Source organism: Amblyomma maculatum, chromosome 6, assembly GCF_055883805.1.
Source record: "Amblyomma maculatum isolate TAMU_Amacu chromosome 6, ASM5588380v1, whole genome shotgun sequence".
NCBI classification, from domain to species: domain Eukaryota; kingdom Metazoa; phylum Arthropoda; class Arachnida; order Ixodida; family Ixodidae; genus Amblyomma; species Amblyomma maculatum.
This window is the reverse complement of record NC_139349.1, coordinates 144,146,241-144,166,995: the sequence shown is the minus strand read 5'-3', so window position 1 is coordinate 144,166,995 and position 20,755 is coordinate 144,146,241. Positions and strand designations below refer to the sequence as shown.

Sequence of the window (20,755 nt, the reverse complement as noted above, 5' to 3'; positions counted from 1 at the left end):
GTTTGAAACGCATATACACGTCGTTCGCATTCCCATGACGGGCAAGCCACAGGCGTCACTAGAAAGTTGGAGAGAGGAAAGTAAGGGGTAGATGTATTAATTCCAGAATAAAAATCGATTTAACGTCCTCAGCTGCCTTCATGAGACATGTGAAGTGAGACAAGCACAGTCTGGTGACGTGCGCTCTCTAGCCCTAACCAACTTTTCGTCCGTCATGTGTGTCCATCAAGCAAAGTCTGAAAGGCTGATGTGAAGCAAGCTCTAACACGAAACATAACAATAACTGAGCAGGCTACTTCAAAGCGTTCGGGACTTTGTGGCTGACTGTACTGAGCATTTTTAGAACGGATCGTCAGTTCAGCGAAGCCTCTATGCACAATGCTCTTGCGATAACGGTGTAAATTCGTCAGTGCATTTACCGTCGGACGATTTATGCTGTATAGGCTCGAGCGCTAGACGTGCGTGCTAAAGAGCCGTGATTATAGCCTGAAACTGATGTTTTCTAGCAGTCGAGTCGGCATTTGCTAAAAGGTTTACGACCTGGGATTGAAAACGTCTAGTTTTCAAATAAGCATTTTGCTATTGTAAATTGGCCATCTGGCTTCAGCATTCGAGGTTTTATTACTCAAAAACCTCGCGCTATGAGATTACCTCGTTTTGCTCGCTTTCGCGAACATATTCATTTATCGTTACACGACTGCTGCCGGCACGATCCGCCAAGCAAAGTAGGCTACGCTGTCTTGCGGCGCAGATGGACTATAGGTCTAGACAAGACGGCGCGCGGGCGCATTGTACAACGTGCGGCTAATCAGTCTAACGCGAGTCTGAACCCGGAAAGTTTAGAATACATCACCTCCCTGGATGTTTTCTCCGTCTATAGTTATTTGCAAGTCAAGAATGTACCGGCAGAGACCCCTAGAAGGCTTTCAAGCCAACGGCGTCAGTGCTCAACTCTGGTCTCCTTCCAAATGAGACTAACCCTGGTCCATTTCTCTCAAGGCTGAACAGCTTCTTTCTTTCCTTTCTTCTGGGGACTGAACACTATCGCCTTTTTTTTACCAGTTGGCATGAGAGGGGAATAATTCTACTGTGTTGCTTGGAGGTTCCATTCTATCGACGCCATTGATTGGAGGGCGTCCTTTGAGGAACTAAGTCGCTACTTTCTTGACATGTAATTGGCTATATAGACCGCATTTTTCTACACAGACTTAAGGTTCAGCTCACTAAACAGCTGCGACCGATATATGGGTACCAATACGCTATGACCATTGAGTCATTTCTGTCAATATATTTCGTTTTATCTCCCCTTATGTAATTGGTAACCAAAGGTAGAATGGACAGTGTTAATGGCTAGAAATAAGCAAGCACGTCAGCACCCTCGGCACTGTTCAGCAAGAAGTTTCAGTGCAATGATGCTCAATGAATAAGCAAAGAAGACAGCACCTCTGACGTCTCGCTCTGGTCGCTGATTGTGGAATGTCGCTCTGAAATATTATGCTTTGCGTTCCCGCTCATTCCTCTGCACTGTTTATCGTCACCGTTATCTCCGTTTTTCTTCCTGCGACGTGCCGAACGCAAATAGGCAGGATCATTAACTTCTCCCAGCGGTCACTGGGGCTCATGGACTTTTCTTTGACGTCGTCGAGATCGGAATTGAGCTTCCAACAGTCCTCTTCTAAGCGTATGGTTTAACGACGTAACTAATTCTATACACTTCCCCTCTGGTTATCATGAAACCACAGATGAAACACTTTCGACGAGACTAAGAAATCACTTCAACTGGTTCGCTGCACTAACCAGTAAACTCATAATGCCCAAAACACAATAACAATTTGAGTTAGGTTATCATTTAGCGCAGGCATTTGTGTGCGTACTCACTACAATAAATTGCAAAACGTATGTCTGATTTCTTTGTGTTCATATTATTTTCAGTATTTGTTATGGTAGATATCTATATACATGTGATTCAACCACGGGGAACTAAGTTCTGCCTCTTCAAAGGCATACACTTTCTTTTCAAGCACGTCAAATAGCTAATCCCGTTCACAAATGTATCGCTACACTGTGGCTGTCCCACCAATGAGACGACTGCGATCTACCAGCGAAATCAAAGTTAGATATGACCCTGCTGGTCGTTTCTATCCTTAATCAGAGACTTGCGCTGACACGCAAATCTCCAAACTGATAGGCCAAGCGTGAGCACACCACACGTTCACGGTTTGCAGGGGAGCGATGGCGCGCATTAGGTGTGCTTTAAAGTCAGGCTGAAAGTGCACCCGTAGTGTTTCGTTCCAGTTGCTAAGCAAAGATTAATCTAAAACTGCTGAAGTCTAGTCTTTCTCCATAACCAGCACACACTGCAGGTAAGTGCTACCATGCACAAGCTTCCGACACTTGTTCGCCAAACGAACTTCGTGAAAGCATGGCGAAGGCGCTTGAACTCTTCCAGAGCCACATCACTGACCTGTTTTGGGAGTTTACCTTTCCGCAAATTAACTGGACAAAACTGCCATCACCTTATAATGCCTCCAAAAATTATTTGACTTTAGATCTTAACCTAGTTTATTAGTTGTCTTGCCCATCCGTGGATCCAAATATATTGGTTTGGTTTGGTTGATAGGATTTAACGTATCACAGTGACTCAGGATATGAGAGGCGCCGTGGTGAAGGCTCCGAAAGTTCGGACCATCTGGGGTTTTTTAACGGGCACTTACATCGCAAAGTACATGGGCGCCTTGCTTTTCGCCTCCATCGAATAGCGGGCGACGCCGGATTTTTTTATCTGTGTCATTCCCCCATCTCCATTCAGCCATCCGTCAATGGAGCTTCATTGCTGAAATAAAGAAGTACAATTGTTTTTTCTTTTTTTTTGCCACAGAAAGCAAATGCTTCTCAATATTTTGAAATGTTCAGTAGGGCATATGTCGTGCACATTTATTTTACACAGGCCCCATAAGCACGATAGGTGCAGGGGGATGTCAATGGGGTTTAATGTTCCAATGGTTTATGGGGTTTAATATCCCCAAGCGACTCAGGCTATGAGACGCCCTAGAGAAAGGATCTGGAAATTTCGACGACATAGTGCTCTTTACCGTACACTGACATCGCACAGCAGACGGCCGCATATTGACTGCATCGAAAAGCAGCCGGGATTCGATCCTGCATCCTTTAACACAGAAGTCGAGCGCCCCAATCACTGCACACCGCGGCGGGGTTCCAATGTATTGGACCTCATATTTACAACAGCCCTAAAACATGCCGTAACATCATCTTTATAGTAAATGCATTTAGTGACCATGATCCCGACCCGTGACTAATAACATTCCGCTTCCCTTTTCTAGCATAGCGCGAAAACAAATTCCCGGTTACAATGGAGCTGATTACCTTGCTTTTGACGCAGACCTTCAATAATTTAATACAAAATGCTGTTCCCTTCTTTCTTTGACAGGTCTTACAATGATAACTGTTTTTTGTTTTGTTTTTTCAGTGAAGCAGTCAAACTTGGCAGGAAAACACGGCTCCCTAGCTATAAGCAATCGCACATTCAGCCCTTCATTCGCACGGCAAATAAGAAAAGAAGCGTCTGTACAAAATGCAAAACGAACGGATTATCCGAGTGCTTGGAATAAGTAAAAAGCACCCTGAAAACATATTTCTCTGTTCTCTGTGACGGTAAAGATTAATATGTTTCGCAACTCCTTCTTGCATTATAGAACAATTCGAGAAAATTTTGGAAGATAATAGGTCTTTAGTAATGACATTTCGATAATGTCCAAAACCATCCAACTGTTTGTTTGTTTTTTCACATTATTATCCACTTGAGAAGAGCATTCCTGATGTTCCCCACGTACCTGATCCTGATTGTCTGAATATGGCTCCGATTAGCATCACGTTAGATGGCATAGCCCGTTTGATCTTAAGGCTTCCTTTTCAAGAAACGTGCATGAAATCGATTCCGAAATACTAAAGTATAGTGTTTCACCCCTTTACGTTTCAAGTCATCATTTCCTTTTCCTTCGAGACACGTAGCCCCCTCCAAAAAAAAAAAAAAAAAAAAAAACGTTGCAGGGGTGCTCCACCTTCAAGGGTAAAGAGCGATGGCGTCCCGTCCCCAGCTGCACGTGTGGGCTTATTTTCGCATGCACGCACTTTGCCACCTCCCTTAATCACCGATCTATTCATTTGTGTCTGTTATCCCATACACACTCTTGCGGTTAAGTTGTAAGCTATATCATATTGATACCATCGAATATGCGAAAGACCAAGCCCCATTTCATCTAGCGATGCGAACGTCCGGCGTGGCCAAGGATAGCATGTCTGACTCGGATTGCACGGGTCTTAAAGGGTGCGATTCCCTTTGCCCCCTCATATATTTCAAATTAAAAAACATATACAATAAATTCAAAGCTCGAGTTGGCAGCTCCTGCCGAATTAGCCAAATCACGTGGTCGCGTGACGTCAAACGTCGAATCGGCTGTGTCATGTGATCTATTTTTTTTTTATTTATTTATTCAGGTTACCCCTAAAGGCCCTCCAAAGGAGGGTATTACATAGGGGGATCGCCTGACGTCACGTCCATACGTCCAAACAGTGCGTGGCCATGCCAGCTACCCCCTGTCAGAGCCTTGCCGATGAAATTTTGCTCACAACGCTGAATCCCGATTTTCTGAATAACGGCTCCTTCAACGCTGTCGCATTAAATAAATATGTTTCATTACCCCACGTAGCCGAGGCTCCACGGACGTCCGTTATCACTCAATTCCGATACCTAAACTTTATGTATCCGTAGTACAGCGCTTGCTACTGGTGCAACTAGATGCCCTGACGAATATCAGCGTGTGCTATGGTACCCTTTTGTACTGCTCGTGCTCGAAGTGCTCTCGTGTTGGCGCATGTACACACCAGAACGAGAGCACTTCGAACACGAACGGTACAAATCGGTACCATAGCGCGCGCTGATCTTCAGTCAAGGCATCTAGTTGTATCAACAGCAAGCGCTGGACTACGGATACGCAAATAGGTGGCCAGCAGTGAAAGCTTGCGATAAGGGGAAGACGGCCGCTAGCGAGGAGTCATCTGTTCTGGTCATCCCGTGACGACGCATTTTTCCTTTCTACAGTCGTCCTTCAAGACAGTAAATCTGCCAACCCTTTTGCTCCTACGAGCAATGAAAGAAAAAGGCAGAAGTACCCTTGGCACGCCGTTGGCTTGAAACAACGCAGGCTAAGCTTGTTCATAGGCTGTGTAAAGTCACCGCAAAGGAGGCAGACTTATCCATCCCTTTCCGCCGCTTCATCCGCTAACACTGGTGTTCGGATGTAGTACACTGCCGCGCCGAATTCACTCTTCGCCTCAGCCAGCTAGAAACCCAAAAAAGAAAAAGAAACAAGAGGGAGGGGCGATCGTCTTTCTCTCCGTGTTTCTTCACTTGTTGCTGGAAAAAATGGTAACGCTAAACTTTGCAGCTAAGCGCATCAATCAGATTGAACCGGTTGGCATTTGCCGCCGAAATGTGCGGAGTGTGAAGTGATAGAAGGCTGTGGATCTCGGCCGAGAGCGCAGGCTTCGCTCTTTATGTCTGCTCTTTATCCCAGCAATAACGTAGAGCAGTTTGCAAAGTCGTTAACGCCTGCGGCGCGGCTGCCTAAGCGGATGCGGCCACGCGGCGTTCACGTTTTCACTTTCTCGCAAAAGTGGCTGCAGGGTCTTGCTTTGAGAACCGGCTTCGACACGAGTGGAATCTGATGAAGACCGCGACACGCAGTTCAAGAAGGTGGCTGTTTAACACGTGAAATGTCAAGCTGCTGGTGATACCTTAATTGCCTGATCCAGCTACCAGAGAAAATAACCTACGGGCTTCGCAGCCGTATGCTGTTTTCCTGTTATGTGTTTTATTTATTATGCGCCATCATGCGATGCTAGAGGTCACACTGTGACGATGTAAGAGTGGCTGTAGTATCATATTGATACACGCCAGATATGCGCCGATGAATACGAGGATAATCGTGCGAACGAGTAACAGCACACTAAAGCCAACCGCTTTCTTTGAACCGTTTTAAGTCTCATTCAGTGATTTGTTTCGAAGCGCCGTCGCAGAGGAGCCTGGAGGCGTGAAGCGGAAGTTGATTCACTACTACCGTCGCGCATGCGCAGAACCGAAGATCACGTTCAGGCGAATGATGTGGGGTCTTCGTTGTCTCACTGGTTTCCTCAGCAGTGCCTCTTAATTAAACCGCCTGGCAACGGTTCTGTCGCCGCCACCGAGCGATTTCATCGTCCACAGTCGCAGGTTAATTTAATAAACAATTCAAACTGCGTTTCTGTGTCCCAAAAGCGTGTGCTATTCTACTTAGTCCATGAGCATCTTCGGTTACAGGTGCGGAACACACACAGACACTAAGGTATAGGCGGGACTAGATCCCGTCAACCTTCCTTGTGTCCGTGTTTGTTGATGAACAATTAGGCTATAAATACGGAACATGTATATACGTGGCCCGTGCCATTTCTTAGTTTAGTTGGAAGGTATTATAAAAAAGGGAAGTTTGAAATGTCCTTTTTCAGAAAGGCGCATTAATTTTCTATGTGGCCTCTGCCGCCTGCTAATGAACGTTTGATACCGGTGCACACCACAGTTCCTGCATGCCAAGCGTGGAAAGATAGCGGCTGCTCTATCTCATATATCTGCACGCATCCTCAGCCATAAGACATCTGAAAGGTAAGCTTCTCGCACTGGTCGAAGGATTCATCTATGCACTGCGGCATTTGTGACAAGAGCCACCCCAATTCTTGTATACGGCGTACGGAAACCACAGTGCACCAGTAGCTGAAGTCAACCACCGCCGGTGAAGACTGTTCGAATTGTGATGTGCATGCACCTATATAACGGTAAAGAGCTATCCATCCCAAGAATTTTGAGCTGAAACAACCCATTTTGCTCACTTCACTTCATAATGAATTACAGCCTGAACGACAAAATCTACTGAACGTTCACCATATTATCACCGAGATAAGTCTTCACAAAGCACAAGCAACAGCAGAAGTCCTTACATTTACGCTTCTAATCCTAGTTCGTGACTACACTTACAAAGGTGGAAATGGGGCTGGCCTTCTCGTTCTTCTGTCAGCCAACTCGGAGAAATGCAAAAGTAGGAAAAACGCTTCTATATTTAAGGACATGATAGCCTTAATAGCTCTCGACTGCGGGTCCTTTCGCGGATCCTCGTTTGTGTGCACTCTGCTGATCGCCTAATCACTAACCGCTTAATATGTGCCTCTATCGGCATGCAGTCGTAGGCTAGCCGTTGATGTGAAGGGCCATCCGACGTAGATACCTTTAACCGAGCCGTACGGACATTCCTGCGTGGCCTAGGAATAGCGACGTGCCTTACTCCTCGCCCAATAACATTAATAGGAAGGCCGGATTTTCCCATCTCACTCGCACCTCAGATTAGAAGCCCGTGTTGGCAGCGCACCTGCCACGTCACGTGGTCTTGTGACGTTACACACACAGTCGACCAATCAGCGGTCGGCCATGTCACCTCTCAACTACCGCCTGCCAGAGTAAAATATGGGTGTGATTTTTCAACAGCACCAGATTTCTTAAAGAACGTGGCGTTTGACGTCATCGCTTGAATACGTTAGTACCAGGCATGCAACACGATCCCTTGAAGAACAAAGGCTTCCCCAGACACTGAAGTTATGTGGAGCGTGTAAGTTATTATAAGGAAGTGTTGAAGGCAGAGGAGAAGCAATGGACCGTTTGCAAAAGTCTGGAAGTCAGCTTCTCTACCCAACGAAAATCCCTTCAGCATGGCGGCGAAACCTGTTTTAGGGGCAGAAATTGAGTACAGTGCAGGACACATCCATTGTGACAATTCCTCCCCTCCCTTACCATCCCGCTTTGCTATCGCGAAGGGATGCTGCCCACCAGGTGTGTGCACACTTAATTCTCGAAATAGAAATATTCAGCGCTGCATCAAACTTCTCCCTCAGCGACAGGTCGCGCCGTCATGGTAAAGGAGTTTTTTGCTATGCAGGAAAGCTGACTTGAGTTTTGCAAATTGTCTATATAATCACTTTAACGTGACAGTCAAGGCCCCGTTCACCAAGAGTGCCCACGTTGTGAGCGAAAAATTGTCAGCATTTCTCTGGCAGTCGACATGTGACCGCAGTCAGATTGGTCGGCGCGTTGTGCGGCGTAACGAGATCACGTAACGTGGAGTAGGTAGGAGTTTCCAACTGCGATAGCTCCATCTATGTAGGAGGGTGAAATGAGAATTGATCAAACCCGCGAGGTGCCTTAGATCCCGCACATGTGACAGCTTGCGACAGAATGCTTATGACAATGTGTGAGATGACGTAGGCAGGAAGTAAGAGATTCTTGGCTGAAAGTAACAAAGAATCACTGCTGGAGACATCCGTCCCTATTGCGCAGCAAAGCAGCAAAAGAGCTTCTCCCAACAACAGCGAAGCCCTCCGGCTTGTGTGCGTACAGGGGGAAAAGGCGGCAGAACGAAGCAAAACAAGCCTTTTGCGGTGCACCCACTGTTGAGGAGATTCGTTAGGCCCCATCTAAAGTGTTCTTAATAAACTCCCGTTGCCCGCAAAGACTCTCAAACCTCGCCTCGCGGTATCCGCGGTGCAGCGCGCGCTAATCAATTTTTATCATCATGTGGCATGGTTGCAGTGGCGTCGCGAGGTGGGTGCGGGAGGTGCGGACCGCATCGGGTGCTGCTGGGCAGTGAGCGGGAGAAAGGGGCGGGGAGCGAAATTAATTTTTGTGTAAAGACGCGACAAGGTGCGCATTGTTGCCGCTGAAACACTGACTGGCAAGTGTGATCTTCTCGCAGAACGAATTATTCTGTTGTGGGGAGTGCTTGAAAACACATGCCTTAGGTTTATGCCAGAGGCTCCACGCCATTTTAACGTTGGACCGGGCCTGTGTGCGTGCGTGTACCCTGGAAACACCAGCATTAACCTGACACCCATCGGAAACCGTCGCCGCGCCGCTTATTTTGGTGTAGGTGCAGTTCAATCTTCTTTTCCTAGCGAGGACCGCTGGCAGTATCTCTCCATCAGTCTTTTGTCATATTCATTTATCTCCTGTCTTTCTCGCTCCTCGGCACGGTCACACATCCACCTCACACTTTCAAAACACCGAAAGGCACGGAATGCCAGTTTCTCAGTGGAAGGGCAAGTCTGATCACTACACAGAGGAGGTACAACGGAAGTTGCGATCCGGTCTTAAAACGCGGAAACGGGGGGACTTTGCGCCTGATGACTCTAGCGACGCCACGTACTGAATGGCTGGACAGGAAGAAATGAAATAGGTTCCACCGTTGTGTTCAGATCGTAATAGTTAGTTTTCTTTGCGCACACATGTCGGCGCTACACTGACACCACTACACTGTACTATACTTCATCACCCTTTTTGCATGTGCATGGTAACCAACCATTCAAGCTGCCTCATTACCCCCTCCAATACCTGCATTAACTCTAACACCCATTTCACCTATAATGCGGTCAGATCTGTCGCTTTCCCTATACATTGTAGTGCCTATAGAATAAGTGCAGCAACATAATTCTACTGATTTCCGAAATTCAGACTCTCCAACTTTCTTTGCAAGGAAACTGCTTCCAGCTGGTGTGCTGGAGCCATATCCACCATTGCAGGGCCGCGTGTGCACCGGAAAACCCCCGCCACATGAATCATTTTTGCTTCACGAAACGATTCGCCGCTGCAAAATTCTAAGTGCGAGGCTCATCGATGGCCTCTTATTTTTAGCTACAAAAGGGTCCAAAATCGTCTTAACAGGTTGCCCTCGCCCGTGCACCTATGACGTGGTGAATACGAACAGCCGGAAGGAAGAACGGCTGCAAGCTTGACGGCATAAACGTTGAGGTGCGAATAGAGTGGCACGATTCATTCCTCCTCGAAATATGCGCAGTGTGTTACACTTTCACTCATTGCCGTTAACTGCAACCGGACATGTGCACATTGAGGACTTGAATGATGAGACAAGCAGCACACACAGTCTCTCCTAGAAGTAATTTATTACCTCAATGTTACATCACCTCATAAAAGATTTGAATACCCTGTATGCAAAAATGCTTTGTATATAAAATGGAATTAAATAAATACACAAAACAGTGTAAATACGTGATTGCCGTATTCCAAATCAAGTCACTTGGCTTCAGATTACTGTTTTTTTTTTATTCTAACATCACTGTCGTGTTGAAGAGGTGGCACAGGTATGCAGCTAGAGCTTCGTTGAAAAAGCTCTTACACACAGTGCCACAATGGCCCTCTCCAACAAATACATTCATCACATGTGGAACAGTTGTAGTTGCACTACGACCTGCAGTGATTGAAACAATGTGCTGATTGGCTAGGTTGATTTCCTATTTGACTTTAGCACGCCTGTGTATTTATTCCTAGATGTAAATGCACACCAACCCCTCCTTAGGACAATGTGCACACACCCTGTGAAAGGACGATTGTACTCACTCACTCCTTCAGCACTCTACGCGTGACCAACACGAGAGCACACGTCACACACCAACAAGGAACTCTGAATAGCGCAGTGACAAGGACACAGAAAGGCTTCACAATGTTTAGCCTCCTTGAAAGAACAATGACACCTCCCCAACAAAACACTGGCATACCTAACAAGACAGAACCTTGAAAACAGCCATGCAGTCAAGAGGCCCATACAACAGGTCAAAAGCATCGAACAGAGCCCGTGCTGCATTTAGAGTCAGGCCAAATTATACTATCAAATCAAAGAAAGAAACTCCTGCAGGCATTCTGACCATGTCAAGCAGAGCAACGACAAAAATGGCTGCCCTTGCAATTCGCAAGGTGTTACTGCGGCTCTGGCAAAAGAATCCATTATGAGTGGCCAGTGATGCTCCACCGCACATTAAAAAATGACCTGAGCGGCCCAGACATTCTTCCACGCTGAACAACATTAAGTACAGCCAGTACCAATGAGCGCACCAATAACAAAGACTGTAGAAAAAAAGAGCACAGTATCTTGCCAGTGCACCATATTCACACAGATGAAAAAAAAGACGAAAACAAATCAGCCACTATTTAAACACAAGAGGTGTGAACAGCTTGAATTGCCGACCTCCCACTTCTAGGAATCATCAACCATGCAAGTGTAACAACAGCGAAACATCCCAAATAATAAAGAAAAAAGAAGCTATCTATTCTTCCATAAATATATTAAATAAAAACTCATAACACGACTAGCTATACCACAAGTGTCGTCGTTGCCTTTGTGGAATCTTTAATGGTGCACGTTCCCACTTTGGAATGACGGCATAAAAAGTAAAGAATGCAGCATGCACACAAAACAAAAAGAAAAAGCCTTCAGACAAATCTGCATTTCCACTGGCAAAGCTTCATGGTACATCTGCTAAAGCACCGGTGCAAAAATAGTTGCTCCACATTTTCTCAGCTTAAACCAGAAACGTCAAGAAAAAGTGCGCAAGAATACATATAATAGTATCTATATATTAGGCTCTGATGACATCCATCGGCAAGTGCAGCAAAATGCAGTGGTACTTCTCAAGTTTCACACACTAGTGCAATGGTGAACTAAGAAGAAATAAATATGATGTCACCCCAGAAAGACTAGGCTTGCGAAAAGACGCGGCTCTTGGGACATCTGTGGTTACTGAACACAAGGATGACAACAGTGGACATGTTGGCAAGAGGAGGAAAAAAAAACCAGTGCAGTACATCATGACAAAGATAGCCCCAATACATTAAACTGTTTCTGTACTTGGTCACTGCACCATGGCACAGGTCTAGGGGGGAAGCTGCCAACAGTGATATGCTGCGACGCGTATCAATAGTAAAACTTCAGTTTCACATGCCAGCCGCAACATCTCATGCTCTAGCACCTAGGCTTAAATAAACCCCGCCACTGGAATGCGAACCTTAAAAGAAGCAAGAGTTGAGGCATGTAGTGAGGGACAGCCCTTAAACAAAGTGAGCGCAAACAAAAATGCACATTGCTGTGTGCCCGTAAAAAATAACAAGTAAAAAAACATCATATTGTACTGCAGGAAAAGCTTCTCAAACGAGAAACAGAGACGACCCTCGCGCAGAGCATCCCGTCAAGTTGGCAAAACACGTTGGCAGAATACAGAATGCACTGACCACGTCTCTCCGCAGTGTAATACAGGTGCTGATCTAAAGTGTTCGAGTGGTCAGAGAGAGAGTCAGGCATTCAGTAAGCTCTTACAACTATATATTACCCTGTGCAATAAAGGTGAACCGTCCAACAATGTAGCACACCGAGGCATGTCTCTGCTGACATGCGCAAAAAAATGGAAATGAAACAGAGAACACTGCTGAGTAAACATCACTCGAGCCACTCGTCATCATGAAGTACACCTAGTGATTAGAGTTTGTACAAAGTATATTGACTTATTCAAAAACAGCACTAAGCACTCCAACCAGACACTATGATATCACGTTTTCCAGTGCAACACATAAATGCACCATGGGCAGGAAAGAGTGGGGCCAAAGGTACAGACTCTCACACTAGATGGCAAGAGCTCTTTGGAATATGCCATACAAGTATGCCACCAGAACGATTTTTTTTTTCCCCTTAAAAATAGATATAGTATATATATTTATATATATTTATATATATATATATTATAAGCAACATCTGTGTGTATACGAGTAACTGTGGTTTTCTTGCTCTCAACAGGTATATCAGTAGAAAATTGTCATGTCACTTCTGGTTTCACCGGTGCCCCTCGGAACGTTTAGTTTGTGTGGTTCTCTGCTTCTGGCTTGTTGGTCCTTAAGAGCAGTCCGCCAACATGGCTGTTTATCTGGTGTAGTGAATGGCAAATGGCAAAATGTAAAGGCTTTACACGGGGCCTCGTTTCTGGCCCACACAAACACCTTGCACAGAAAAATGTCTAGAAACAAAAAGCACAGCCGCTAGAGCAGCGGTAAAACAATAAATACAAGAACAACCTAGAGCACCGGAAGAAGAAAGGCATGCCTCCTGATCAGGCTTCCGCTCCATTCTTGTGGTGGTGGGATTGCAGGTGCTTGTCGTATTGGTCCTTCCGGTAGAAAGTGCGCTGGCACTCGCCACAGGTGTGAGTGCTGATGCCAAGGTGCTGTCTCCGATGACGCTTCCAACTGCTGTAGTGGGTGAAGAGCCGTTTGCAGTCGTCGCACTTGAGCACCACATTTGAGGAACTACCAGCCTGGTCACTGGCAGGAGAACCTTTAGGCTCCCTTTCAGGCAACCCTGGGTCAGATGCCACCGCTTGCTCATCACCTTCGCAGCCATCATGTTTGGAAACGACTGCGCTACCGTCTTTCTCCCATGGGTAGTCCGAATAGCCGAGGGGTGATCGCCTTTCACCGAGAAGCGTCTTGAGGATGTTTCCATTGCGATCGAAGGTAGATGGCAAGTTATGTTTCTTGGCTGTTGTCAGTGCCGAACGCAGCTGTGAGAATGGCTCAGTGGCTTCAAGCTTGATTGGTATCATGGTGATTTCACCATTTTTTGGCAGAAGCTCAATGATGTCCTTCGAGAGATGATGCTTCATCTCCCCATTGACTGATGCATCCTCTTGGCTGTGGCCAAGGTGACTGGTGCGGGTAGGAAAACCCTTCTTTGCTTCTTCAATCAGGATCTCGCTTCTTGTCTTCACTCGCTTCTCAGCAGGGACCGACTCACCGTTTGAGAGACTGGTGTTGTGTTTCCCTTCGGCATTCTTGGAGGTTCCATTGCGGCACCAATTGAGAAAAGCTTCCCGAACCTTTTGAAAAGGTTCAGTGTTCCCTACTGGAGGCACATGGGCTTCGGAGGGAGTCTCGGGAACCACGAGATTCCCAACCTTCGACATATGTGAAAGCACATGTTTCTCCATGACGTCCCGTGGACCACATGCGTCACAGGCATCGCAACAAAACCAATCCACCAGGAGATGGCTTAGCTCCTGGTGTGCATGTGCATTCTGAGGGTCGTCAAATGTTCGCAGGCACAGGTTACAAACTGACTTGTCACTGCAAATGTGCACCGAATCAATGAGTGGCTGACAGCACTTCAAGCAGTCCTTTGTTGTTGTTCCGTGCCTGTGCTCTGAATGGGGTGTGTAAATACTGTTTACTGCATCGCCTGCAATATTGATGATGTTGTGCACGTCGCGAAAGTGAGTTACCATCTGCTGCACTTCTGGAAAACATTCCTTGCACCATCCGCAGCGGTAAGGCTGCTTATCCACTTCGCAAAGCTGATTATCTGCGCCCGATTGAATCGAGCTGACAAATTCCTCGAGAGATTTTTTATTTGCAGGGTCCACATCGTGTAAGCCAGGCTTCTTCTGCACTGATATGTCGAAACTTGGCAGCATTGAGCTGTGCTTGTCGAGAACGTGCTCCACCAGAGCATTGCCATCTTCTAAGGTAAGGTCACAGCAGCAGCAAGTGTGGCTCTGAGCCTGCACAAGCTCCTTGTGTATAGAATCGATATGCTTGCTCAGCATGCTAGTTTCTTTGAAACAGTGACCACAGTAACGACAGATGTGAACTATCATATGCTCCTGAAGATGTTTTTTCGTGGGGAACTTGGCAGAGCACAAAGCGCACGCCTCTAGAGCCAAAAAAGTGCGAGGCATACCAGCCAACCCATCATCCTTTCCATCCTGACTAGAAGAATCTTTTCCCTGTTCAATGGCTTTAGAAACGGCGGACAAGTCATCCTTACACTGGTGGTCGTAGTATGACTGTTCGTCGGGAAAAAACTGAAAGCACACCAGGCACGTATATTTGTCAGCAGCAGAGTTGAGGGAGTCTGCATCTCCGTTGAGGCCGACAAGAACTGTGTCGTCTGAAGTGGCATCACAGTCTTGGTTGCCTAGCTCAAGTTTCTTAACGCAAAGCATGGTTTCGTCAGCCGACTGCTGAGATGGCGTCTGGCCCATGAGCTGAGGCAGCATGGTGTATTTTGACGGTCTACCTCTTCGGGAACGAACTATTGTGTTCTTGTCGTACTCCTCTGGGAGCTTCGAGTGGGAAGATAAAAAATGGGAAGACAGGTCAGAAGCACCTTCCGCAATGTGTCCGCAGACAAAGCACTTGAACTGATCACCAGAAAGATGCTTCTTCTTGTGAGTTGTCAATGACTCAGAACGAAAGAAGCTCATGCAGCAGTGTTCACAAGTGTAGGGACGCACACCCGTGTGCATCTTTTTGTGCCTCAGGTAGCTGCTTCGATTTATAAAAGTCTTCTTACAGACTTCACAAAGGAAGACGCCCCTTTTGGTGGGGTCACAGAGCCCAGTGCCTGGAAAAGTTGGACTGAAAGCAGGTGCTGCTGCTAGATCGGCTGTTTTGGTTTCCTTCTTCACTTTCTGTGCCTCTGAAGACAACATACCTTGGAGGCTAAACTCTGACAGCATACCATGGAAGACTTCCTTAGCTACCTCCTCAATTCGCATCCGCTTTGCGTCGTCTGCCTCAGGTGTAGGTGTGGGAGCCTTTGGCGCCCACACACGTTTTCTGCCATGTTTGTCCTCTTTGTGCTTCATCAGTTGAGCCTTCGTCCCAAACACTTCAGAGCAAAGGTTACACATCCACTGGTGTTTCATTCCATTCAAACTTTTGGCACTACCTGCATCTCCACTGTCTGCCGGACTAGAATCTGCGCCCTCCTTGATTGGCTGTAGAGACAGTGAGTCAAGCACTATGGTTTCCACGGGTGTCTTTGCAGCAGAAGCAGAGTCGCCCACAAGATCAACATCACTGGTGGCACCAGTGGCAAACCGGTGCTTCGTCCGAATGTGCTCCTTGAGGGTGTCACTGTTTTTCAGCCACATTTCGCAGACAGTGCACTGGCACATATTCTGCATCATGCTGTTGTGGATCTTCTCGTAGTGCTTGATCCAGAGGTAGCGCCGAAAGAATTGCTTCCCACAGATGTCGCACGTGTAACGATGACCACACGAATGCATCCGCAAATGCCGACGATAGCTGCCGTAGTTGGTGAACGTCTTGGGGCACAACTTGCACAGGTGCAGGGTCTTGCCATCGGGCAGGGAGCTGGTTGAAGGAGAGTCTTCTCGGCTAGGGCTGTTCTCGCAATCGGCGGCATCGTCAGCTACCTCCATGGCGGCAGTAGGCGCTTCTGAATCTTTGGCTTTTTCTGGGGATGGGCTCTCTTCTTCCTCAGATTCCCTCGAAACCGAGTAGTCCTCGGAGAAGCATTCCAGGCAGTGTTGTTGCAGCTCTGTTGGGCTGCTGAATGACGTCCAGCAGAGGCCGCAAACATGCTTTGGTGCGTCGCCTCCATCACTGGCATTGCTGCTGTTGTGGTTGTTGCTGCCAACGTCCATGTTGCCATCTGGCATGATCTGCGCAGGAAGGAATCACTCATGAATAAATGACATCAGCACAATAAATATTGCTCCAAGAGCTTAATCCAAAAACAGAAAACACTGCTTTCAACAATAATTACCGGAATCTCCATATCAGCACCAACCCATTTGTTGCCATTGACAGGGTGCCATTTTCTTCGTCCCCATGAGCACGACGGAAGTGACAATTGATTGGAATAGCATTACAGGTTAGGTTCCTAGATCCTAGTGTGATGCTTATTTACTTGGCAGTCATCTCAAGCCTACGAGCATGTGCATGGCTTAATTCTGTTACACATAAATTTACATAATTTATGTTCACGCCTTAATGCAGTTTGCACGAAACAAACACGTGAAAAGCAATAGCAAGGGCAAGGAATTAAAACATGTGCTACCATGCTCTTACAATTTGCATCAGTTGTTATTTGCATCATTTGCATAATTTATGTTCACGCACTAAATGCAGTTCGCACGAAACAAACACATGAAAAGCAATAGCAAGGGCAAGGAATTAAAATATGTGCTACCATGCTCTTACAATTTGCATCAGTCAGATTTGCAGTGCATCTAGTTATTGTTCCATAGTCGGTTTCTGCAGGCATTGTGTTTGATTAGGGTACCTGTGATTGTGGCAAGTTGGTTATTCATGAAGACTGTAGCCCACAAATTTCTGCCACAGAGAGAAGATGGCAAGCAGGTATTGCATTTGGTCTACATTGATGGTAGGCCCACCTATGCTTCATCAAGCAATAACAAATTAAAGTAGAAGACAGGTCAAGACTCTTTCAAGTATCTATCTGCCTGCATGGTATGCAATATCAGGCGTGGAGGCAGCAAAGAATTTTTAATACATATATAGCAGTCAATGTTACAACACGGAGAGCATTTGTGACAAAGCTAAGCCTGCATTTTTATGTCTCCAAGCTGATTTTATACCAATAGAAAGAGCACTGCTGCAAACGCCTTGTAGAGAATCGTTATAAAATGGCACGGAGAAAAACCTAAGAATATTCCTCGCATAGCTGTCCCGTGCATCACATCCATAAAGCCATGTGCATATCATGCACGCCACAGAATAAACTCCTGTCGCCTATTTGCTTTCCATTCTGCAAAGTCTTGTATCTTCACAGAACTATAAGAACCACATTCTGTCAAAATTTTCTGAAAGTTAATCTCTAGTGCATGCTATCACAAATATGAATGACACATAATGAGACATTAGCTCAATTTGGTACTTCTTAAGTGCAGAATAGCCCTATTTCCCACAAATTAATTGCTGCACATTCATACAACACACAAACTACTAACAGCAGAATGAAAGATATTGAAAACGTTTAACAAATTCTGCCAAAGTTTGAGAATTAGACCAATTTTCCGGCCTAAAAATAGACAAATAGTTGACCAATTATTTATAAAACTGCTTCTTTCTACGTTATGCTGAAGGCAAAGTGCAGCCAAGTGAGTAACGGCAAAAAAAAAAAGCAGCATGAACTGGCCAACAACCAGGTCTTTAGATAGTAGCAGTTTTCTTCTAATAAAAAAAAAAAAACAATGGAAGGACTGTGATGGAACCTTGGCTTGAGAGAAGCTGGTTATAAAATCTCCCATGCTGCCTCTCGTGTGGCCGAGCAGCGATAGCCAGCTGTTTGTGGAGCCTGCAGCCCTACGGCACACTGCCACACTGTCCAAGGTGCGCGTGATGTTGAAAGCTGGGTCAGCAGACGCACGTGCTGGGGCTCTGCTGCGTCTGGCTGCACTTTTGGTTTTGTTTACTCTCGCCCCCCTCTCGGCCACACCTGTGCGTGGTACCCGTACATCTGTGCCCTGTTTTCTGCACTCCTCCATGGCTTAACGCGGGCTAGGCACGACAAACAAGCCAGCGTATACATCACGGATATGATACATCCTGTATTCTGAATTCACTTTCGCACTCGCACTGCAATGGGTTCAATGCTTCATTTTATGTCATTTGAATACAAGCACTAGGCCTTCGTCACAGGACACTGCACAACTGAATGATCAAACAAAAATAGGCAAAGGTGAAAAAAATGAAAAGGTCAACATCAAAGAAATGTGCTTCAAGCTAAAAAAAAAAGGTAATGTTCAATGCAGTCCTATGGTCCTCAGTATATATCACCAAAAATTAATAATTACAACATAACGGCCCTCGTCGCAAAGCACAAACAAACGGGTGTGATTCCAGGCATAGTTTACTGCGGTACAGTTTACCATTTTAGAGTAATGCAGATAAAGCCGTGGAATTGATTTGTTCAATGTAAAAAATAAAACTATAAAAAATGTGTCCAGCAATTGTGCGACCTGCCAGAGTACTAGGTACTGGTAGGATTGTAGAAGCCATGCAAAGCTGCAATTTAATGATACAACTGCATAAGAGATAATAAGCGGCTTCATGTTTCACATGTGCACTTGCATTATGTTCCCACGTGCGGTCTAATGCTCAAAATGCGATCACAGACCACAAGAAACATCAATAACAGTCAGTACCAGAGAAACTAGAGGAGTCATATGAGTGCAAGGGCCAACAATCGTAAACGCTGGAGCTTAACACAAAACGTGTAGTAAATGCGTGTAGAAAAAAAAAAATTGAAACGGGAAGAGGCAGCATAACACTCCACACTCCGAAACAGAATGCATTTCGCATTAGCTACACGTACGGTTTCAGAAACCATGCACGTAAAAAAAAAAGAAAGGGAACCGTCGCCCGCTTCACTTAGGGCTTCGCGGTTATTCCCTCGTTTTAAAACCAAACGTCGCTAAATTTCGGAGAAGATCATCCATAATGTTTATAACAGCCCATTCCGTGAGTCAACTTCCCCACGATCAGACAACAACAACAACAAAAAAAAAAAATAACATCAAAGAATGATCCCAGCTCTTACGTTGTACCCATTGCTTATGGAAGCAGGCACGCAGCGACCGCGTCGGCAAAACATCCGCACATAAGCGAAAGACTGACCGCTCGCTCCTCCAGAGCTCCTCTCCCGTAAGGACACGCCGGCCTAATCAATCCGCAAGAATACGGCATGTACCGATCCGTTTCAAGCGACGATAAGAGGCGAATTACAAGCCATCGCGCCTTGCACGGTGTCATCAATCACTTGCGCTAACGCCGAGCTAAAGAGGAGGGGTGGTAAGCTTTCACCACCCTAAAGAGAGGGAGAACTGCGAACCAGACACGAACACCCACTTATGAGCCGGCGAGGCCCGACTTATCCCGGTAAATACAGCGTGGCCCATTAATTATGCCGGCCGGCCGCCCCTGGCCACCCCGGCAGCACCTCCGACGGCGGCGGTAAATAATGACCAGCGGCGCGATCGCCGGGGCTGGGCCGGCGGCCCAAGCCGAGTCGCCATCATAACGGCACCAGCGCGGAGGCTAGTGGTCACGGGGTCCTTGGGCGGCCAAGCACTGGCCGCGAAGGGAGTACTTACCTTGGCAGCGGCTCGCGGCAAGTCTGGTCGTCGAACCACCTAGACGACGACCCGCAGATCGGCTCGGACCACACATAAGTAACACGACGGGGGAAAGCTCGCTGGTAGGCCGAAAAGAACACTTCGTCGTCTTCGGTGCTGCCGCCGCCGCCGCAGACTCGACCGGGCGCAGCAGCAGTCGTCGTTCGCCAGCAACACCTGTGCCTCGCCGCCGTCGCTGCCTGCGGCCGCCGCGCGCCACCCCCGTGAGGCAGCACCACCCTGGTAGCCGTGATCGCTGGCGCCATCTAGCTAGCGCCGCGAGCCCAGATGGCCGACCGGTTTAATGCGCCACGAGCGGCACCGAAGCGAAGGGAGAGAGGGCGAGAGCCGCACCACGGGGGTGACCGAGGAGGAGGGCTGCCCAGCCAACGCACTCGCGCGAGCTCGGGCGCCGGGAGACCACGCAGCCGGAGCTCGGAGGAACGAAACCCTCGGGCGAGAGCGGCTTGCGCAAGTGCCTCACCTCGCGGGCGGCGGCCACTGCAGCGCGCCGCCGCGATGGCCACTGCTGCGCCGTCGGTTGTCGACATCGTGACGATCGTGACAGCGGGCGACGCCAGCCGCGCTCCGCGCGCGCGCCCGACCGCGAGATTGCTGCGCGCTTGCTTGTTTGTGCTTCCCTCCTGCGAGACACCGCTACGACTGCAGCGGCGGGAGGCGAACTGGTGCGGCGTTTGCGACGCCTAGCTGGCTTCGTCGGGCCTTGGCATTTTGATTACGGCCCGTCGGGCCGCGACGCAGGCATGCATGGCCCGCGTGCATGGTGTCTTGACGTGACGGCCGGATGTGGTCCATGGCCGGGTGGCACCCGCCTCCCACTGCATCGCCGAGTCCGCTCCTTTGCGTCAGACAGGGAGGA

At 47.4% G+C, this 20,755-nt stretch overlaps 1 protein-coding gene and 1 long non-coding RNA gene across 2 annotated transcripts in view; both read right to left on the bottom strand.

The window, feature by feature from the left end:
* The window catches only part of LOC146186952 (uncharacterized), a 95,168-nt gene extending 88,851 nt beyond the window's left edge, over positions 1-6,317 (bottom strand). Inside the window, exons 1-2 of the long non-coding RNA XR_014707887.1 lie at positions 5,191-6,317; positions 2,715-2,833 (exon numbers count right to left, since the gene is read on the bottom strand). This is a non-coding gene — a long non-coding RNA (uncharacterized LOC146186952). The remainder of the gene's footprint in view (positions 1-2,714; positions 2,834-5,190) is intronic.
* A 3,719-nt stretch (positions 6,318-10,036) lies between these two features.
* Positions 10,037-20,407, bottom strand: LOC146186951 (uncharacterized). Its single transcript, XM_084607517.1, has 2 exons — positions 19,855-20,407; positions 10,037-16,398 (listed from the first exon to the last, which is right to left on the bottom strand). The coding sequence occupies exon 2, from the start codon at positions 16,393-16,395 to the stop codon at positions 13,042-13,044; it is 3,354 nt and encodes a 1,117-aa protein (XP_084463643.1). The 5' UTR covers positions 16,396-16,398; positions 19,855-20,407; the 3' UTR covers positions 10,037-13,041.
* Positions 20,408-20,755: the final 348 nt, after the last annotated feature.

Coding starts and splice junctions, on each gene's coding strand:
- LOC146186951 (XM_084607517.1), bottom strand. CDS start 16,395: ATGCCAGATGGCAACATGGACGTTGGCAGCAACAACCACAACAGCAGC.